This window comes from Tyto alba, unplaced genomic scaffold (genome assembly GCF_018691265.1).
Source record: "Tyto alba isolate M040663 unplaced genomic scaffold, T.alba_DEE_v4.0 Super-Scaffold_20000042, whole genome shotgun sequence".
Classification (NCBI taxonomy): domain Eukaryota; kingdom Metazoa; phylum Chordata; class Aves; order Strigiformes; family Tytonidae; genus Tyto; species Tyto alba.
In genome coordinates, this window is record NW_024881293.1 from 4,425,298 (window position 1) to 4,447,444 (window position 22,147).

The 22,147-nt window shown below is 40.1% G+C and overlaps 3 protein-coding genes across 9 annotated transcripts in view; 2 read left to right on the top strand and 1 right to left on the bottom strand.

The window, feature by feature from the left end:
- The window catches only part of NMNAT1 (nicotinamide nucleotide adenylyltransferase 1), a 7,596-nt gene extending 4,811 nt beyond the window's left edge, over positions 1-2,785 (bottom strand). Inside the window, exons 1-2 of one of the 3 annotated variants that reach the window (XM_033007717.2) lie at positions 2,429-2,694; positions 1,223-1,274 (exon numbers count right to left, since the gene is read on the bottom strand). The gene's annotated coding sequence lies outside the window, so the exon portion shown is untranslated. The other 2 variants (XM_042794416.1, XM_042794417.1) reach the window with 2 other exon arrangements.
- Positions 2,776-15,618, top strand: LZIC (leucine zipper and CTNNBIP1 domain containing). 3 transcript variants are annotated; one of them, XM_042794418.1, is made up of 7 exons: positions 2,776-2,880; positions 3,701-3,839; positions 4,890-5,025; positions 6,108-6,206; positions 6,876-6,971; positions 8,782-8,863; positions 10,274-15,618. In XM_042794418.1, the coding sequence occupies exons 2-7, from the start codon at positions 3,739-3,741 to the stop codon at positions 10,330-10,332; spliced, it is 573 nt and encodes a 190-aa protein (XP_042650352.1). In that variant the 5' UTR covers positions 2,776-2,880; positions 3,701-3,738; the 3' UTR covers positions 10,333-15,618. The 3 variants fall into 3 exon arrangements, with proteins under 3 accessions (XP_042650352.1, XP_042650353.1, XP_009964935.1); XM_009966633.3 differs by lacking the exon at positions 2,776-2,880 and adding an exon at positions 3,474-3,526; XM_042794419.1 differs by lacking the exons at positions 8,782-8,863; positions 10,274-15,618 and adding an exon at positions 7,764-7,972.
- Positions 15,619-17,994: 2,376 nt separating this feature from the next.
- The window catches only part of CTNNBIP1 (catenin beta interacting protein 1), a 33,441-nt gene continuing 29,288 nt past the window's right edge, over positions 17,995-22,147 (top strand). The window contains exon 1 of one of the 3 annotated variants that reach the window (XM_033007810.2): positions 17,995-18,092. The gene's annotated coding sequence lies outside the window, so the exon portion shown is untranslated. Of the gene's footprint in view, positions 18,093-18,332; positions 18,580-18,946; positions 18,972-22,147 lie in introns of those variants that run through there. The other 2 variants (XM_033007809.2, XM_042794960.1) reach the window with 2 other exon arrangements.

The following is a 22,147-nucleotide window of genomic DNA, read 5'->3' on the forward strand; positions in this document are numbered from 1 at the left end:
ATGCAAGAGGAAACATCTTTAAAAATGAAACCACTGAAAACAGGCTGCTTGCCTAAAGAGAGGACACTGTGCTGCCCACTCTGAAGAAAAGCTGTTCATGCAAAAAAACTTCATGAGGAGAGATTATTTGTCATGATCACAGATAAACTTTATTAGAACTTTGCAGTTTTTTTAAGATGCCAATCAACTGCCAAGAGACACATCTGCAGGGATAAGTAACTTCCTTACATATAGTGCTTACAGGGGGGAATAGAACATCCTTTGACAGTTCCCAGTGCTGCTACTCTAAATGGCGGCAAGTCTTTGCAGCAAAATCTATAAAACTAACAGTATTAAATGCTGGATGAGAGGAGGGTTAATGTTTCTTTGTTCAGGATTTCTTTACATTTTACATGCTCTTGGTATGTGGGAAGAGAGTGCTATGGACTAAACATAAAAACAACCAATTGACTTTGTGTTGCAGAGAGTAAGTGGTAGGTGTACCAGTGATGATAGAATAGTGAATTAATAAAAAGTTTGGTAAAAGCTGCAATTAAATATTTTTTTTTCCTTTTTTAAAATACCAAACCACTGCTCCATTTTTAAACTTCAGTTTCAGAAAGCTGCTTAAGATTTGGTGAAAATAAGGAAATTTCACTACTTATCTTTTTCATTTCTCCTCACACTACATGGATTTCTTGGTCCTCAGTGTTTTTTTCCTTTCCTGAGAATATTCTGGCTTGCCAAAATGGTTTCCCTTAGTTTGGCCCTGAACAAATGAAAACTGGAATATGTTACGGGCCATTTTCCTGCTGTTGCTGTTTGTGAGATGTCAGAGGCATCTGTGTTAAACACTGAATAATCTGCCATTGTTTTTACAGCAACATCACTGCCTGGAAAAATCCCACAAGGTCACCCTCCCATTCAGTCTCCTTTTGCAGCCGTCACAGTGGTGAGATACCAACACAGCTAAATCTTGTAACAGCTAGTATGTACTAACATCAAATAGCCTTGAATAAAAGCCTTGTAAGGCTTCACATTTTGCAAGTGTTAGTACTTTTCTGTGCTTTCAAGAGTTTCACAAACTTTAAAAATATCCTTTATTACTGAGGAGTACTTCAGCGTTTGAAGGGTTTGGTGTTACTTGGAATGCAGTCTTCACAGGGGCATCAGCTAGAAGAGTTACTATGGGAACAGGCAAGGAAAGGAGTTAGACTTGCCTTTGTAATGCATAAAGCCCTACTTTCCAAAGAAAGTGACTCATGCTGCAAATTTGAAAAGGGTTGATTTTCTCCCTAAAAAAAAAAAAAAAGGTAAAAATAATAGAAAATTTTATGATGAAAATATATAGTGCCTTTTCTGGAGTTAGTCAAATGTCCTTTTTCATGTTGCTAGCTAATTTTACAATCTTAAGAAATAGGCAATTATTGCACCATGAACTCACCTTGTAGTGCTTAATATCTGCATAGAAATTGAGAATATAAGTATGATTTAATACTATGCATATACCCTCAGCATCCTAATTTTCATTGACATCCTCTGCCTAGCACTGTTTTCATAGAAAACAGTTGCATGGTTGATTTCGAGAGTGAAGGAAATGACAAAGACATACCATCCCATAATTACCTTCACTGTTCTGTCATCCTTATAACCAACAAAGCACAGTGTCTAAGATGGGATTTGCTTTGTATGAAATGACCTTCATATAGCCTTAACTTTTTGAGGAAAGCTGTGCAATTTGCACATCCCAGGAAAGAAGGCAGCAGCTGGGTTCCAAAGATGATTAAATCCCAGGCTCTGCCTGAGCTATATATGGAACTATGCCTATTCTTATTGTATAATAAGATAAATAGTTTTGATGAATTACATATAATTTGGCACTGCTTGACACAATTCTAATTATTGCAGTTTGACCATGAGATGCAAACTAGCAGCCCAGCTCCTGCTACACAGAGGTGAGAGATCTGTATGCAGATGATTAGGGTCACAAAACTGAGACTAGTCTAAAAATAATGAATGCTATCGTACGCCAAATAGTAAATGAAATATTAATAAAACCTCTCTACATAGACTTAAGATGGGGAAACAAAGAAAAATGGCTTTCACTCAGATTTTCCGTAAGTCTAGGACGTCCTGGATCATCTTCCCTTAAGGAAAAATGAGGTGCTCTGTGATGTATTCCTTTACATATATGCTTATATATAATCTCATCATGCCTATACATAATCTTACCAATATTTAGGGTGTACTGGTAGTGTTTAGCAGGATTGGACACATATTTGCACTAAAAAACTTCGAAGTATGCCAACGGTAGTTTTCGGGGTGGTTCTGAAAACCAACCGGGTTCGCTTCTGTGGCTAAGCGGGTGAACACGGTTTGGTCAATCTCACTTATATTTCAGCGGTAAATATTTATTAAGCATGCGTATGCATCTGTGGAGTACGCACACCAGTAAATATGAAGTTTAACGGTGTGTCGGCAGCGGCTGGAAGCTCCGCATGCTGAGCGCTGCCGCCACCTTCCTCCCCACAGCTCCACGCCGCCGGAGACCCGCACACGGCACCGGAACGCGCGGGGCGCAGGATCAGGCCCCAGCCCAGCAGGTCCCCCCCGCCACCGCTCCGAGCCGGCTGTGTGTCTCTCTGTCTGTCTGTCTGTCCGCGCCGGCTGCCTGTCTGTCTGTCTGTCTGCTTGCCTGTCTATCCGCGCCGTCCGCGCTTACCGCCCGCGGCCGCACCGGCAGCTCCGCGCTGAGGGGCCGCGCCGAGGGGCCGCGCTGGGCGGGGCGGTGGCGGCGCGCTCTGATTGGCCCGGCTGCGCCGGAAGCGGCGCCTGAGGGACGCGGCTCGCCGCCCCTCGGTCCGTGCTGCGCTGCCGCCCGCCTGCCGCGGCCTGTCCCAGGTGAGGCGGCGGGGCTCGGCCGGGGAGCAGAGCCAGGGAGGGGGGCGGCGCCCGCTTTGCTGTGCGGTGCTGCATGGTTGAGCGGGAGCGGCCGCGGGCGAACTCGCCTCCGCCAGCTGCGGGCGCGAAGGAGGAAGAGCCGGGCCGGCGCCTGGCCTCGGGGATGGGCAGGCCGGATTCGGCGGGTTCCCAAGTTCCTTCTCGGTTCCCCCCCTCTTCCCGCTCGCTCCTCCTCTCTCGCCTCTCTCCGGCGGGAAGGATGGCATTTCCTTGTCTGCATTCTGGCTGCCGGAGCCGCTGGCGGCGGGGCCAGCCCTCAGAACCTGCTGGCCGGGGGCTGCTGAGGCGGGAGGGTCGCTGCCGCCGGCTAGCTGACTGCTCCTCGATACCCGACGCAACACGGATTTTCTCCAGAGTGCTCGTTTGCTACAGCTGATGATTCTAAGGTGTTTGCGAGATTCAGGCACCTGCCCCCACCTTGTTGTCCCTGAAACAGTTTACCAAGGGTGAAGAGGAGTAGAATCTGTTGTTTCATACAGCAGGGCCTCAGTATTTAAGTAATTGCTGCTTGGTTTGAAACTTGTTAGGTTTTATGTGCTGCAATTTTTTGAGTTATTACCCTGGTGAACTGCCTCTTGCTACAAAGGTAACAACCCTGTAGGCCTGGCCTAACATTTTTGTACTTTCACTGTAAGGATCTGCAAGTGTTTTGATTAGAGACTCTGTCATTAGGATATTGCGTGATTTTCTTGATACCTGAAATATTTAAGAATAAGCTTTAAGTTGTTGATACACAACAATAAAATGTTCTTTCTCTTAGGAGTGTCATGTAACAAAATTTTCATGTGAGAACAGAAAATGGCTTCACGAGGAACAACAGAGACTAGTAAACTAAAACAAAACTTGGAGGAGCAATTGGATAGATTAATGCAGCAGCTTCAAGATCTGGAGGAATGCAGGTAATAAAAATAGATGCTTTCCTTGTACATGATAGTATGTTTTTTAAGTAGTTGGCAGAAGAAAGTGGTACCTTTAAAAAAATCTTGTGGTTTTTCTCTTTTATTTTGTGTTTTGCTGTGTCTATGTTTTTGAAAGTAGGTAGGAGGTTTGTGTTATATAGTAAAAACTATTTTTAAAAAACCTTTATTTTTATTAATATCATTCTATTTATTATCTTCTTAAGGAAAATGTGGGCAGAAATACTCATTACTGTTTTCTTTGAAATTTTGTGTTTCAATGTGACTTTTTAGCTTTTAATAGCTGTTCCCAGAATTCACAATTTTTGTACGGTTTTTTTAATAGCTATAAAACAGCTTTTGTGTCTCTTTTATGTTGTAGATATAGAAGTTTGGGTTTTTCTTAGTTTGCTTAACATTTTCATGAGATTTTTGTGGGCTAATAAAAATTGAGATAGGCAGAATTACCAGAGAAAATAGTTTTTTTTTCTTTTTCAATACTGGCACTTAAACATCTTGTGTGGTTTTAGATGCTTTCTCTGACTACAATTCTAACTTGGCCCAGCAGTACATATTTTCTCTAGAGTGGGTTGGTAAGTGCTGTTCTTTGAATTGGGCAAGGTTTAGACAGCAGGATCAGTTACTCCTGAATAACTTGGTGGGTTTTGGGTAAGGAGATGGGCTTCTCAAATTATTTTATTCATTGTTGCTTTGAACAAGACAACCTTACTACATATTGTTGTTGAGATTTAAACTACACTTGTAAATATTGTACCAAGTGTTGGCTATCTTGTAGTTGTCAGGTCCTTTTTAGTACAAGGGACTTCATACAAACACCACAGTGGCTTGGAGGTGGTGCAAAACCAATAAAACTACATATGTGTTAAGTAAATAACAGCTAAGAGGGCTAGAGCAGAATAATCTGAAGTGATGTGAGTGCTTTCATTTCTATCTGAGGAAGCATGCTTCATGATATTTCCTGATGTCCTTTTCTACATGTTACATCTCAGGTTTAATCCTGTGAATTAATGTGTCTTGTTGGATCCTCTTTAGAGAGGAGCTAGATGCAGATGAGTATGAAGAGACCAAAAAAGAAACTCTAGAACAGCTGAGTGAGATCAATGACTCGCTGAAGAAGATCATGTCTGGAGATATGACTTTGGTGGATGAGCTCAGCGGGATGCAACTGGTAAGTAAGGAAGATGTGTTGCTAAAAATAGTTCGCATTCTGCCTGGACTCAGTGAAACAGTAAATAGATCTAAGTGGTTCATTATAATTTTTAGACAGGCATTTATGAAAGCTAGATCTATGTGTCTAGTGTTTTTATTATTTAATGTATGTGTACATACAAAAAATTGGTTAGGTCTCTTCATTTTAAAAGGAAAAAAATTGTTGAATTAAAACCGTAACACTTTACCAAAAACTGTGGGAAATTGCAGTGACTAGATATGAAATCCTTAATATTAGAAAATAACATAAAATAATACAAATTAATATAAAAGGTATGAGGGACATTTCAGGACAGTATGTATAATGAGAAATAAAGTTCACGCCTGTTTGTTAGAAAACAGAAAGATAGTATTTCCTGTACTTATTGCTGATACATATTTCAGATTCATACCAGTCCAAATAAAAAGTTTGTAGAAGTGACTGTGTAACTTTTAAGTTCTTTTAGTGAGTCAATCTTTATTTCATGCTGACTTCCAAACTGTAGATCTATTTTCTCTCTTTTCAAATGTTTAATTGGAGCATGATTTCTTCTTTGAACCCTGTGTTTTAGGGTTTGTTTCCAGAGATATCATGATTTGTTCAAACATAACTGTGGTGAGATCTAATCATAATAGTTTAGATAGTCCATAGAGGATTTTGAATAGTAGTAGGAGACTTACCTTATCATTTACATTCTGTTTAGCCTTAGAAGAGCTGTAATCATCAGTGTGGGCATGAAAACTGCTAAAGATAAACTTGTGATGTGCTAATATCAGGAAGATGTTGGAAGTTACTAGAAATTAAAATCTGGACTGTAGTGAAAAGTTCCACAGCTCTATCTCATTGTAATTACACTAATTAGTGGATTTTTTTAAGCCCTGTGTAAAGGTAACATAATTTTTTTTCATCTCACTTCCATGATTGTGCAAAAAAAGAAAAGCTTTCTGGATCAATTGATACAGAGGATACTCATGATGCTTTACAGTCTTCATGAATCTTGTCATGCAGCTATAGCTTGTGACTGCTATTGGTTCTGGTCGTTGTTGCTCTTTTCCTTGTAGGCAATACAAGCAGCCATCAGCCAAGCATTTAAAACTCCAGAAGTAATTAGAATGTTTGCAAAGAAACAACCAAGGCAATTGAGGACGAGGTTGGCAGAGGTGAAGATTTCTGTTTTACTATAAAAAATATTTATTTGAGCTAGACTGATTTTAAATATATAATGATTGCAAGGAGAGCACCAAGTGTATTAGCTTGGTAGCAGCATCGTATGGAGCTTGAAAAGTTCTCTCAGAATTTGTTGAGTTTTAAATGTTTATTGAAGTAGTGGGGACAACTGTATTTCTTGAATTATTTTCTATCTTGCTGCTTCAAAACAAAGATGTCATTCACAGTGAACTGACTATAACTGCAAATAAAAAATCTGAAGAGTATGAATCTGTAATTGTATTAAGGGGGCTGGAGAGTGCATTTGGTTTCAAAGATCTAGGCTGAACTTGAGGTCCAGTTGAAGTGAAATGAGTTGTGATTCCTCTATGTATCAGTGATATGTGAATCCATAATTCTGAATGAATAGCAGACTTTGATTAAAAGAGATTCAAATTTGGAGAAATCGAGAATGCTCAGGTTAGGTGCAAAGAGCATTTGCAGAAGGTTCAGAAAAACTTCATAGCCATCTTTTAAATTGTGTGAAGCTCTGTCCCTTACTTCCATGGGTACCATGCTTACTGGTGATAGTTTAGGCTGTTGCATTTCTCATGGTAGTGTGTTGAGTGAAACTAATGTGAAACTTAGATATTTTGTCTTACTTTCCCCACCTCGTTATGCAGATGGACCGAGACTTAATGGTTGGCAAGTTGGGGCGAGACCTCTACACACAGCAGAAAGTGGAAATCCTGACTGCCCTCAGAAAGCTTGGTGAGAAGGTAAGGTGTTGGTATGATAGTTAGGTGAATAGAGATTTCTGTCTGTCTATTGAAGAGGAATTTAAAAATCATTAAAATAAGAAATTATAACTTCTGTTTATGAGCAAATGTTAAAATGCAGCTTGTTTTTGTAGTACGTAAATGTCCTTTTATTTTAATGTTTAGCTTTCTGAAGCATTCACTGGTGAACATGGATCTAGTAGTACTGTACATTTATATATGGCTGTTTCTATTTTGAAGTGCTTCCTTGGTGGGTCATATGAATGAATCATTAACTGGTACAAGTTGATATTTATAAAAGCTACAGAGCAAGTCTTTTACTGGATAACTACCTCCTATCCACCTGGCAGGAGCTATCCAAGACTTTTGACATACGCTGAGCTTTACTGACTTCTGTATTGGTGGTAATACCTACCTCTTGGTGCAAGATCAATAAATTGGAGAGATGGCTGATTGTTTCCCTCGTGTACATCAGTTGCAGACCAATCCCTGTTTTTTGCCACTAGAGGGAGGAAGAGAGGTTGATAATTCTTTTTGTTGATGGTATATGAAGAAAATGTGTTGCTGTTTATCTCTGTACTTAAACTTTCTTAGGAAGTGAGGGAATGTAATGGAAAAGATTAAGTGCAGTAGTTAAAGGAGCTGCATTTCAAGCAGATGATATTAGCAAATGCTCTCCCTCAGAATATTTTTATTGCTTGATGGTCAGAGAAAAAAATGTTTTGGAAATAGGTTAAAAGGCTAGTTAAGCTTGTTAACTAAATGCATGAGGATATCTAATCCTCTTGGCAGGAGTTCCTTGGATTGCTTCAGACAAGCCACTTCACCACACCTTGACATAACCTCTTCATCTTTTAAAATGATCAGTAACTCAGTTCATAAAGGACTTGCTAGGATAGTAATTCCACATCTGTTCGGAGTGTGAAAAACGATGGTAGATGTTACATGTTTGTCTCCACAATACTACAAAATTTGAAGCAGTTACATGCTTGCTTCCAGAGCACAGCAAAGGCAAGTAACTAATACTTTTTCCTTCATTCCAACATAATTCTAATGCCTGTACTTAATATTATTAATGAATAAACCGGTGCAAACACCGTGAACAGTTTGACACACTTAAGCCTTGCTGTAATAAGGATATATATCTGAGGCTACTAAAATGAAGGAGTTTTAACGTGGAATATCTGAATCTTCCAAATGTAGGTTATTCCTTCACTGTTGTAAATATTTTATGGGCATCTGTCACAAGGCATCAGAGCACGTAGATAAAAGCAAAATGCACATATGCAAATGTCACTCTAAAGGAAGAGAACCATTTCTAGGTCATTGGCTTTTAACGTGGTCAAATCTGGTAGTGGCTGCATATTTTTGCTTTCCTCAGTAAATAATGTGAAGCGAGCTTAGATCTTAGCTAGTTATTGTATCGACCACATGACAAAAAAGTAATTGATGAGGTCCTTTACATAGTTTTGGTGCAGAAGCACAGTGTGACCTGTTCATCAAAAATTGCCACTGAAGGTCAGTTTAAAACTTAGTAGTGCATATAGAGGCATCTCTGATGTTGTATACGCTGTCCTTCCTGGGCTGACAGGCATCACTGAGAAAGATTTCAGTGGTAGGGGGAGTAGCTTGCGTTTTTCTTCGGCTTTTATTATTTTAGATAACACTGCCACTTAAAAACTGCCAATTGATAATTGCTGTAACCTGTCATAGTTCATGTATATGCCCATGTAGACGATGGGAATTACAACCGTGGGGAATATGCACAGTTAAGGTACCCAGTTGACAGTTGTGGCCTTTTTTGATTTAGCTCACTCCAGATGATGAGACGTTCTTGTCAGCAAATGCTGGTGCAGCCCTGAGCCAATTTGAGAGAGTCTCCACTGACCTTGGTAAGTTTTCATTCTCATTACTTCCAATTTCTTTGCGTCACTGAACACTGATTAATAGAAATACCTGTTATTCTCCTATGAAAGACCAAATGGGAACAAAAGATTCATGCCATTGAATTTCAATGTACCTTGTTCAGTTGTAGTAACAATGAAACTCTGATACAGTGTCCATAAGGAAAAAGTAACAGAAAATAAATCCATTGCCAAATGTCTATAAAATGCCAAGTGTTGCCCATAATGCTCAAGGATTGAATGGTCTATCTCCAGCAGAGATACTGCTCTTCAAATTAAACACAGATATTTTTTGCATTAATGACTGTCTCCAGGAGAGCCTTTTTTTCTGCTTGATGCAGAGAATGTGGCAATTATTGGCATATTGTCAAAATACAACTGTGAAGGGCTCTTCTTGCCACAGCTGTCATAAATAATCATATTGACAAGACCAGAAGTTCAGTTATAATATGCATTAAAGAAGCACAACAGTTCATTCTAGCATCACTGTTAAAACTGTGGTGAAATGGCAGGAATGTGCCAGAGTAGGTCAGGGTACAAATAAACGGTCTCCGTGACCTGTCTTACAGTATTCCTCTTCCTGAGAGTGTGAGCAAGGTGTGAACCCTTTTGTTCAAAAAGGTCCTTTGTTAGAAGCTCTCTTTGTATGTGGTGGCTTGACCTTGGCTGGCTACCAGGCACCCACCAAGCTGCTCTCTCATTCCCCCCCTCAGCAGGACAGGGGGAGAAAATAAAATTAAAAACTTGTGGGTTCAAGTAGAGGTGGTTTAATGAAGAAAAGCAAAGGCTGTGCACAGAAACAAAGGAAAACAGAAAGATTTATTCTCTACTTCCTATCAACAGGCAACGTTTAGCCGCTTGCTGAGAAGTAGGGCCTCAGTATGTGTACTGGTTCATTCGGAAGACAAATGCTGTAATAACAAATCCCTCACCACCTCCTTTCTCCTAGCTTTTATTACTGAGCGTGTTGTCATATGGTCTGGACTGTCCTGGTCGGTCTGGGTCAGCTGTCCTGGCTGTGTCCCCTCCCAGCCTCTTGTCCACCCCAATCCTACTGGCCTTTGGGGGCAAGGGCCTGGTGCTGTGTGAGTGCTGCTCAGCAGCAGCTGAGACATTGGTGTGTTATCTGTTCTAGTTACAAATACAAAGCACAGCACTAAGAGCTGCTGCTATGGGGAAAGTTAACTCCATCCCAGCCAGACCCAGTACAATATGGCTGGTTTCAGACTTGTCAAGCCAGTACATCTCCCCCTTTTTTTTTATATATTAGCTCACGTGTGCTAGTTTTCAAAATGTAGGTTTGATCTCTTTTGATCCCAAATGTTTTGCTTGATGTAAATCTTATGTAAGGAAATTCATGATTTCTACTAATACTGAAAATGTTTTTTCCTCTCATAGGATCAGGAGACAAGGTCTTTGCTTTAGCAAGTTTTGAAGTAGAAAAGGCAAAACAATGAAGAGGTGCGTGAGGCTTGTGTCTCTCCAGTTAACAGCTGCATTGGACTTCTGTTGTATTGCATTTGTTTTTTCTATTTTTAGTATGTTGAAAAAAAGAAAAGCAAAACAAAAAATCCAAACCGTAAACCTCTTGGGTTCTTAACCAGAAGATACGACGTAAACAGCCTTAAGTGCACTTTGGAACCTTGGTGTCTGTACCCCTTAGTAATATAAGCTCTGAGGCTGAACACTAAGTGGTACTCTAAAAACAAAAGCATGCTATGACTGTCTTTGGAAAGAATCAGCCATTTTGAACTTTTCTGAATGTGTATTTCTCTAACTATTAAACATAATCTTTTTGCATGTGGTTGTAGCAAGTAGATCTTTTTCAGGAGTAGTCCTAACGAGTGAATGGTTTTGGGGGTGATTCTTGACATTGCTTTCAAGTTGTCTTAATTTTTGTCCAGGCTCCCTACTAAGTAGTTTGTACTAGGAATGCACTGAAGCTTCGAAAAAATTGACATAGTTTATTAGAAATGCCATCTTTCTACAAACTGTTTGCAGAAGAACCAAAATGAGACTGTAGGCTGATCATTGGCCCTTAGCTGCTTGTTTGCTGTGCGCATGAATGAGCGCCATTGTGTCCTAGCCTTGACTGACAAACAATGGGAGCCCTGTAGGAAGGCTTCTGGAGTAATTTAACCTTGTGTGTTGAAATGACAGGGGATTGCTAGGAAATGGCAGAGAAGCCCTTTTGCTGACCTCTTCAGCTGTGGGTGTATAACTTCATGCTACCGTTATTTCCCAGTATTTTTGAGATAGCATGAAATAGCTTGCAAGTAGAAGTAAGTTTAGAAAGTAGGGGAAAAGGTCTCATTCTGGAATCAGTGCAAGTGTTGCTCAGTCTATTTAGCAGATGATGATGCTATGGAGAGGGTCTTTGCCCCCACAGAAAAGTTAGAATCCTGAATAATCTCAGAGTGTAGGAAGATGTAAAATCTCATACTGGTCAATTTTTAGCTCTGAGTGTAAAGAAGCAACTTGGGACTCTAGATGTGTGTTTAACTTCCTGATGAACTATTTTTTTTGTAAAATCAATATTAAGGATCTTGGTTTTAAAGTACTGGCTGCTTCACACTTAAATTCAGTACTTGCAAGGATTTTGTCTGAGCTGATTGGAAGCCTGTTTTTCACTGAAAATTTTTTCAGCTTGAGAAATGCACGTTTCAGGTCTGCTCTACCCTTGGTGTATATTCAGGCATTTCTTAATTTCATACCTGTTCCCCTCCTTATTTTACCAGTAGCTAGAGAAAAGTATACGGCTTCTATCTGTGAAAAAAAAAAAAAAGGGCAGAAAAAAAGTCAGTTCCCTCTCATTCTGTACAAGAGTTCAAACATAGACAGTTGTGGGTCCTTTGGACTATATGTTTTAACAGGGAGTTAGTACTTCCTTTCTTTGGAGCGCTTCAGAAGTGGAGGAAGCATTACAAAATCTCATTGGCGAAAGGAGTGTTTGGCTGTGGGTGTGCTGACATGCTATTTTAATCTGGCACCCCTCAGAGAAAGTGTGACTTGCCAGTCTCAGATACAGTCAGTTCACTTTCCCATGAAGTGGGGCAGAAGTGTATCAAGAGAAGATTTTTCTGCTTAAACAACAGTAATTGCCTGATTTTTGGAAGTGGTAAATTTATTTTTCCTTCAAGTAGAACAAACTACAATAACCAGATGCCACAGTGTTTTATGCTAACCCTCCAACAAATTACATCAAAAAGAGGTTAAACAGAGATCTTTGTCTGTATTAAGGTGATAGGTGTATCTTCAAGGACAAACAGATTTTGTGCTGGTTTTAGTGATTGGGTATGTTTTGGACAATATCTTAGTTAAGTTTTAGGCATGTTTCTGAACTGATACATGTAATGTGATATTTGCCATCACAGTAAGTCTGTTGCTGGAAAGAGATTTATGGTGATAATATTGGAAAGATCAGAAGAAATCCTAGGAAAAAAGCAGTCTTGTTTCCATCTTGTTAGTGCTTTGAATTACAAAAATTAAGAAATACATGTACTAAAAGAATGATACTTAATTCTTTTAGAATTAGTAATGGTTTATAAACCAACTTTTAGACCCAAATATTGGGTAGACTTGGGTCCAGTTGATGGTGGTGTGGCTGGTTTTGGCAACAGTGGAGTTAGACCTGCATTTGTCAGCAGTGAAGGTGACCCACTGTTTTGAGGAATACTGTGTTTATTGGAGTAGAACATCCGTGTTTCACTTATTGTACCTCTACCTCAGACTCTTATATCTAGATTTGAGCTTCAGTGAGAACGGCCGCTAAATTAAGTGGGTAGAGTGGAAATAGTATGAAATTGGGATAGCCTATCGCAACATTGATCTGTGTCACATAGTAATCACATAGAGACTAAGCGGGTAGCGTAGACTATAAACAGAAAATTAACATGATCAGTCGTAATTTAGATTGCAATTATAGTGCATAAATACCCTATAAATAAGCAAGTTTGTCTAATTGTAAACTAAGACTGGAGTAGACTAAACCAGAAAATGTGTTTTTTAAAATGTGTTTTGCTTTAATAGATACCCTTTTGAAATGTAGTATTTTGGAAATGAATGGATGCACAGTATAGACAGCATAATTTATATCTTTCACTGATGGAACTTTCCTCTCCTTTTTTTTTTTTTTTTTTTAAAGAAGCTTTTATTTAGATGGAGTCTTTTGTCTGTTATATCAACTATTTTCCCATCTGGGGCAGTATTTGTTCACTGACAAAGGCTGATTGCAGCTTTATAGCTGAGAGCAGCTTATTAAAAGGCGTTATTAGTCTAAAATTATTGAAAACAAAACAGTCTGTGGGGATTGTAGCTGGCTTCTTTTCTTTTCTGCTCATTACTGGTACTAAGTATCTCTTCTCCCTCCACACCCCTCAACCTGCTTGCAGTATTACTATGTAAATTAAGTCTCTCAGCACTCTCACAGATCACACGAAGTTTACAGTACAATGATAGGGCAATCTTTTTCCTTGTCGTTTGAGAGGTATGTGTTTCTAGGGGAAACTTTTTTTATCATTTTGCAAATAATTCAGGATTTTTTCAAAGTTCCTGTACTGCAGATAGTTGTAAAATTCTATTAAGTTGATCCTTGACTGAATTATCTTTTTAACCTTGTTCTGCTTCTGCTCTTGGAAAGATCTCTTGTGATTTAGATGGACAAAGATGAAATTGAGATCGGTGACCAACATTATTGCAAGCTTCAGTATGCCAGGCTGGACTTCACATCTCAAAAGCAGTGAAGGGTCAGAAAGCATAGCTCTAACCTCTGGGCTGGATATGTCCTGCATAATGCCCTGACTATAAATGTAGCTTAACAAGGAAGCTGTTACCAATAAGAAGCTATTCATATGTTGACCTTAGCAAATGGTTATTTAAGGAACCTACTTGAAGTAGTTAAATTAATTTCAGAGACATAGTAAATTAATTGGTGTGCCACACTGAATACTTCGTAAATAATCCTGGGACATGCTTCTACTAGTATCTCAAATGTTTCTGCAAGGGCTGGGAAAAAAGTCCATAATCTATTTATTATAATAATTATTGATCAAATAAAAATTATTAACAAAAGAACAACTCCTAATTGAAAGCATGGTTTTGTTTTTTAACATACAAGTTTGTGATGTTTGAGTTCCATCCCTGGTTCAGCATTAGAGGCAGATGACTTTCTTCTGTACACATCTTTGTCTCCTGGAGTAAAATACAGATTATGATACTTGGAATATCGTGTGCTATGAAGCTGCTATTGATGATACACTGCTTTGAAGATTAAAAGGGCTTTGTTTTTTGTTTATCATTTTACTTCTGAAATAAGAATTGTGAAGTATACTGGCTTTAAACACATCTGCAAAGTTGCCCAGAGTTCTTTCTGGGAATATGTAACCTCCTTTTTTTTTTAATCTTCCTTCCCTATGGGGTGAATCTAGTGATTGCACTGATCTAAAAGAAAAAGTGTTAGAAAATTGAAGCTTCAAATGCACTGTCTCGCTTTCTTCTGTCTTTGTCTCCTTGTATTATTTACCTCCTTTGATCTTGAATGGAAAAGTAGCAAGTTATCTTTGTTTTAAAGGAAAAATAGAAGATTTCTTAAGAGATCCCTTAGTTGATCATGTTACCTTGCATGTTAAAATTAAATTCATTTTGACAGAGAATTCTGTACCGATACCCTCCTGACCAGGCATTTAAGGCTGTATCATTAGTGGCTGAAATGGTAGGTAAATTAAAATATGCCCATTTGGTTTTGTTTCCAGTATGGCTGTTCCTTTCTCATATAAGGACAAATATAATTTTTACATTGTAGAGAAGTAGAAGCCAGCCTGCAGGCATCTTTTATTTTCCCTACTTGCATCATTTTAAAAATTATCTTCACTGAGTTATGGGGAAGTCTTACCTATTAGGGAAGTAAACTCTTATTTTCATTCTGTTTGCTTAGCTACCTATGAGAGAGGAATAGGAGTGCTCATATTGGAGTTTTACTTGAGAAGTCATGGAAAATGTGACATCTTGTCTTGCTGTGAGGTTGTAGGAGTTTTTAACTTTACTGTAATACGGGCTTATGCCTGTGAGGGAGAGGGGAGAATTACTGGAATTTACGTTGCCCAAGATTTCTCTCCCATAACTTCTAAACGTTCAAGCTTCCCACCTCAGTCGAGTGGGAGCTGCTGATGTTCAAAGCATCTGAAAAGGTGGCCTAAAGTATTGGACAGGATAAATAAAAATGTTTCAGAATAAGTTTTTCTTGTTTCTAAAATAAGGTCTTAAAAGAGGAAATAGAGACATAACATTAGTGGATATAACTATATGTAAGGCATTACTGTATTGTGCACTGAATTATCTAATGTAATTTAACACACTAATGATTAAATTAATAGCAGATTTCTTTTCAAAGCAAGTTCTAATCATGGACATCTCTTTTTATCTTGCTATCATAATAGTTTGATGATTGATAGCTTTTAGGATTGTGTTTTCAACATGCATCCAAAAATGCGTTGGTAATAATTGCAGATGTACTGAAAACCATCAGACAGAACTACCTGCAAATCCTGTGGACAGAAGAGTTAATGTCTGGGTGAATAGCGTTTCTGTTTATTGTCCAGTTAATATCCTTGTAAGGTGGAGATTGATACCAAGTTGTGTAATGTTGTCATGAAAGAGTGTGCAACTTTGTAAATACCAAATTTAATCTGGTAACACTTCTGGTTTTGAATAAAATACGCAGCTGAGAAGGTTTCTTACCGTACAAACCAAGTCTGGATTAACAAAAAAAAAAGATTGTCATAGCCTTTTTTACACTAAAGGGCTTTTTTGTCAATCCCTCTAAAATATCTCTGCACACCTCCTAACTGCACAGTCTGTAGAAACATTAAATATTGCAACTAAGGCAGCTGAACTATTTAATTTTCTAGTATACTCTAAACTACACAAATTGTGCTTGCCACTACTGATGAAAATTTCAACTGGTCGTTGTGACCCTACTTCATTTATTATAGTGTCCCAAGTATGCAAAGAGATGATTGGTTGAACTGCTTTTTATTGTCAGGAAACACTACTGTTTCTGCATCAGACCATGATTTTGATAGATTGGAATTGTCAGACTAACTCTGACATATAAAGGATTATATGTCCTTCCAAAAGAAAACATACTTCAAACTAAAAACTGTTACTTCATTGGGTACCATGCACATCTTGGAGGGAAACAGAATTTGCATTATTGTTGCATGGGGTTAAATCAGATGGATAATGAAGGCAAGGCTTGTGTGTACAGATGCTGCTGGAAGCCCGTAATGACAGGGAGATGCCAGCAAATACGGAGGGTCTTGGAGGGTGGAAGCAGCTGTACTGTGAAGCAATCCTAAATAAATTTCAGAGCTGATGAAGAAAGAATTGGAGATCAGAGAAGTACAGAGTGAATTGAGAGAATTTTTCTAAGTCAAGCAGGTATTCAGAGGAGGTTTCATGAAGTTTTGGCTTAATAGAATGAACAACAGCCTCATTGAACAGGAGAGAATAGAAGTTACTGACAAGAAAAAACAGTATAATCTGTTAGATGTTTATTAAATAATACCCACTCTTTATACAATACTTGTGAAAATGTTGAAAAGGCTTAACCTTTACATAATGAAACTTCCTAATATTCTCCTGCTGCTGATGAGTTGTATTCTTCCCATTTTGTGGTTGGGGCAAGCAGAGTGATGATTAGCGAAATGATAGATTTGATCAAGTGCAGTGCACTTGTATCTTCAGTTTACTTTGTGGAAATCTGTGCCTTCCCATGAGACAAGAACAATATTCTACTAAATCTGTTGTGGAACTTGGAGTTAAGACATCTCTTAAGGTATCCATCATGTTTCATGATGATGCAAGTGACTGCTATAATGGCAAGATACTGCTTGCTTGATAGCTAAACATCTCAGAAAGCTTGATGGTAACAGACTAAGGGCAGAAGGTGATTTAAGAAAAGAAGGTGTTTTAAGAAAATAAATGTAAAATTCTCCAAAGGGTAGAGAAAACCTTATAGTATCTCTGCTAAAAACCTTTCTAAATTAAAGCATGATGTTAAATTGATGCTATATAAGATTGCATTACACTGTTGTACAGTCAGCCAGCTAAATTAGAATAGGACAGCTAGACAATGCTTAGTCATAAAATTGTGTTTTGCCCATGATGTTATCAGTAAGAAAATTCACACTATTGCAAAGATGCAAATGATGGCTTAATTATATGCTCCTACTAGTATAAGATGCTTTTAGATCTTTCCCTCAGACTCATGTACTGCGCTAATTAACAGTAATCCAACTGGAGGATCCCAGAGCAGTGCTTCTGCATGTTTTTTTCAGCTTATGCTGGAGCTCTTATGTTCTTAAATAATTAATAATCATTACTGCCTGCTGTGCTGTGGGTATGTGCTAGTGATCTCAGATCCCAGCATATTTGCACCATTCCTGTTCCTGTCAGCAGCTTGGGTTTGCTCTTTGCATAGGCTTTCATGTTAAGACCTTCATTAACTGGCAGTGGGGTATGGATTTCAGTGCCACTGGGCTTTGATGTCATTAAGTAGCAAGCTGTTAAAGGAAGTGCCACCTATTTCATTACTGTGACTATTTTTATGCAATTAAGTTAAATACTGAGTAGAAAACAGATGCATTTTACTAAATAACATTTAGTATGCAAAGCATTTTTATCTTCAGGTGCTTTATATTTCCCTTGCTGACCCCAGCAGTGCACATGATAGGTGAGCAGCATTAGTGTTAAACCTAGTGGGAAACGGAAATGCGGGTTGGTGATGGAGCAGGGGTGAAGGACGTTGATATTGTCTGTCTTCTTTTATTGCTATAATTAATTAATTTATTTATCTGTGTTCACTGTGGCTTTCCTCTGCTTCAGTCTATCTGGGGGAAGGATTATTTATTGTTTTTTGAGTGCTTCAGTGACCAAGTGGATGCTCTTTCCAGTTGGAGGTTCTCAGAAGATGGCATTTTCTACACTTGCTGAATTAGCTGGAATTAAGCTATACCGAATTCCGCGGTGTTTTCAACTTTCTTAGCACAGTATTACTGAACAGCGGCCACGTAACCTGCTTGAACACTCCTGTGATTTACCGAACACGGCGCTGCCGGAGCGCTTGTGATCCCCAGCCCTGCCCCGCCGAAGGACGGCCAGAGGGAAGGCATGAGCTCACGGAGACGCTGCCCACCACGCAGTGTGAGGGTTCCCGCAGGTGAGCACACCCCTCTCGCCACCACCGATCCTGCGCGCCCCTCTGCCGCCAGCCCCCCGCGCGTCCCCTGTCCCGAGAGGGGCGGCGATACCCGGCGAGCGCCGGCGCTTTGCTGCGGGGGCCGCGCTCCCGCCTTTCCCCTCGGCGACCCCCTCAGCGTGGGGCCCCGCCCCTTCCCCGCCGCGCCCCGCCCCTCGCCGCCGCCGCCCCGCCCCTTCCTCCCGGCCGGCTCTCGGGTGCTGCCCGCGGCTCCGCCGCTGCCCTGGGCGCCGGGACGCGGCGGGTCCCTCCCCCGGCGCCGCCCAGGCACCGCCCTCCCGCCCGCCTTCCCTCCCGCCTTGGGCCGCCGCCGCGGTGAGTCACGACGGAGGAGGCGGCCGCTCCGCTCGGCTCCGCTCTGCTCCCCTCGGCTCGGCTCCGCTTGACCCGCCCGCGCCGAGCACGCCCGCCCGCCCGCGCCTCAGGACCGGCCCGGCCCCGCACGCAGGTGAGCGCGGCTGCCCCTTTGTGCGCGGCGCCCGGCCGTGAACAAAGGCGTTCGTCCGGGCCGGGGCGCCGCTCTGCCGGGCCTCCGCCGCCCCGCCGGGGCCGGCTCCCGCTCCCCCTTCCCCGGCCCGGGGCCGCGGCCTCTGACCTCCGCGGGGCCCGGCGGCGGCCGAGCGGTCGTGGGCGCTGGCAGGCCGTGGCCCGGCGGCACAGGTACGGGAGGTGCCTTTTTAATTTTCTGGCATCATCTCTTACGTCATGTGGCACCCTGTTTCACGGCGGCGGTGTCCCACCCCAGCAATGGCTGCATTTTTGTGGCAGGTGAAGTCATTCCCCCGTAAAGCTGCTTAAGGTGCGCTGGAGCAGTTGGGAGGGCAGGTGTCACGTCCACAGGTAATAAAACACAATATCTGGAAGCCGCAGCTGAGGGCAGCCCCCATTTGTTTTACAAGAAGTGTACGATGCTGCACGGCGTCCTGGCCCTCTGCGTGAAATGCCGACAACTCACATGGGAAAAAAGCTTCCCCACCGGTATTTGGTAGAGAGCTTCACTGGGAGGTAGTTTCTACCTTGGCTAACAATTGTGCTTCTAGAGCATCTGAAGCAGCACTCCATAACTTTCAATTTAGTGTCATTTTGCATTTGGTGTCACACCATAGCTCTATATCCTTATGTGAGAGGAACGGCATCATTTTCCAAATCAGAATGTATTAGTATTCCAGAAGGCAGATGAGAGTTGATACTAGTTTCTGCTTAACATCCAGATGTGCTTCATCAGGGTACATTTGACTTTCAGACTTGCCTTTGCTTTCTCCTTAAGAAGAGAATATTTTGCTCTGTTGTATATCATCTTTTATTTGACCATTCCTCATCTTGGCACACTGAACAAAATGAGCTTTGATGCTCTGCAAGATGAGAGCAAGACATTCTGCAGATGTGGTGGTTAAAAAAAACCAAAAAAACAAAAAAACAAACAAAAAAACCCCAATAAACTCCAGAAAACAACAGACATTGGGAGACAAGTTAGGTATGCTTGTTCAGTTTTCTGATCTGAGTTGGCTCCAGTATGATGATAGGCATGCCTGTTGAGTATTTTAAGAATATAATTTTTTAATATATTTACCAAAAGTTTTAAATTTAGTTTTTGTTGGCTGCTGAACTTGCGGGCTGTCAACTTCTCTTGCCCTCGGTATTTCTGGAGCTCATGTATGATGTGAAATAGGGTGCGAAGGAGAAATACTGTGTGAATGGTGAAAAGTGAGACTAAACTACTTTGGTGGGTTTATTCTGAAAGTATGGGCATTCAAGGTGTGTGGGGGGCATACAGAAAGCTCCATATTACTTTTTTTTTTTTTATGCAGGTTTATTATCTAAAAGCTACTGTTTGCCTTGGCAAACAGGTTCCTATTAAAAATGGTGGCAGGTGTATTTCAGATACGTTGGAGGTGCTTCACTTTGCCATTAGCTGAAAAAGCATCATCTCTTACTGTGTCTCTGGCATCTTGGTAGAAATTGGCAAATCGAATTGGTAAATGGATTTCCATGCTCTCTTAGTTCATGTGGTGCATCATAATAGTGTAAATCTACAAGGAAACATGTAGAATTGAACAAACACAAGAGCAAAGGCCATTTGGAAGTTAACTGGAAATTGGTTGGCTGAAGTTTTATGGCTTACCCAGAATTGCTGCAAAACAATAGTTCTCTTCTAGTTCATTTTGAGCATTGCAAGAGAAGTTATGGAAAATTAGATAGGTCATAAAAGTGCTTTCAGGATTCCTTTTGACATCCAGGTGGGAAGATGCTGAAATCTTCACCAGGAAAATCATCCAATAGCCTGATAGGAGTCATTGTAATAAATGTATGTCAGATACACCACAGTTGTCACTCGCCTGTTCACAGTTGTGTGTAGGGGCTGTGTACTGCACAAGCAGCATAATGTTGTGGGGAAAGAGGGCTGTTTGCTCATGACCAAAAACGAAGCTTCTGTCATCTTAACAAGAATTGATTAATATACATTTCCCTAGATATGTAACATAATGAAGTTAATTATTAGGGCTGCACAGAAAGCAAGTTCTGAATCCCAATTTTATGGGAAACATGTAGTTGTATGAATTTCTGTTCTTGTCCATCCTCTGCCATTTTCCTCCTTCCCCCATCTAGGATTTTAGACTACTTAACTTTGCAAGAGGATAGAGAGAGGTTTCCAAACCAATTTGTGGTATTTTCTAAACAAAACCAGAAGTGAACTGAAACAAACCTAAATTTTGTAATTGCAAGCATTGACTGTGATAGACATCTACTACTAAAAATTAAAAATCATCATGCAGTTGCAAACAAGCAAGTGAAGTTAACCTCTGAATGTGTTTTATAAGGTGAAAGTAGTGTTAAAGGTTGATTCTTTGCCTAGGAAACAATTTGCGTGAAATAGATCTATTTATATTTAATACAAGTTTTTTCCTCTCTAGAATGTTTGTCATTTGTGACCAACATAAACATTTTTGATTTTTAGTGAGTATTTAAATTCGTAAGTTTGTTGTTGACTACAAAGCTTCCCTCCTGAGCATCTGACCTAGTTTTAAGTGCTGTGCATACAGAGAGGCAATAGGCTTTTGGAGGCTGCTGTTGAATATGCTTGGAGAAACTTCCAGTAGACTTTTTTCCAAAAAAGAATGATTGGGTGTCTTCAGAAATATTTCTATACATGCAGATGCAAAACTGTATTTCTTTTCATTGCAAGCTGTCATCAGATTGCTGCATTTCAGCAGGAACCCAAGGACAGTAGCAGCTGTTTCAGCTGTACAGCTGCACTGTTGTGGACATAATGCAGAAGTGATTGAACCTGATGTTGATGTTTTTAGTTGGAAAAACTGTAATCCCAATAAATATGCCAAAGGTTTATATTTTGGGAGTTAGAGTAAGTGTTATAACTAGAAGGTGCCTATTATTAAATTTTCAGATAGTGAGAGTAAATTACACCTTCTGCTGTGTTTCCAAATGTGTTAATAGTCATGATGGTAAAGGTGGTTGATCATGTTCTTTATTTAAACTATCAGTGTGGTACTTCTGGAATGGTAAGGTGGGATATTCAGTCAAAAATAAACCTTGATTTGTAATAGGAAAGATGTCAAAAATCATTATGTTTAATGGTTTTATTTGAGTCCTCCTTAAAAAAGCACTTAGTCCTGTATTTTTTTCCAATAAAGTAACTGAAATCCATCATAGATTGTAAGTATATGTAAATAAGTATTTTCTGATTTTTTTTTTTTCCGGTGTTCTGTGTTAAACCATGTAAGCAGAAACAATACACAATTCATATTTATAATGTCTTTTTTACAAATTCCTTTAAAATAACTCTCTGCATCGCAGATACTAGAGAGATTTATTTTTGTTCAGTTTGGGAGTGATTTGCTAGAACAGTAATAGTATCCATTAATGTAATTTCAATAAAGCTGTTGCATGCGTACAAGTATGTATGTAGCCCCAAAAGATGTTTATGTTTTAATGTTGGTGTGCACCAAAGATGTAAATTACTGAAATGAAATGTTTTGTCACCTGTTCCACTTCCTAAG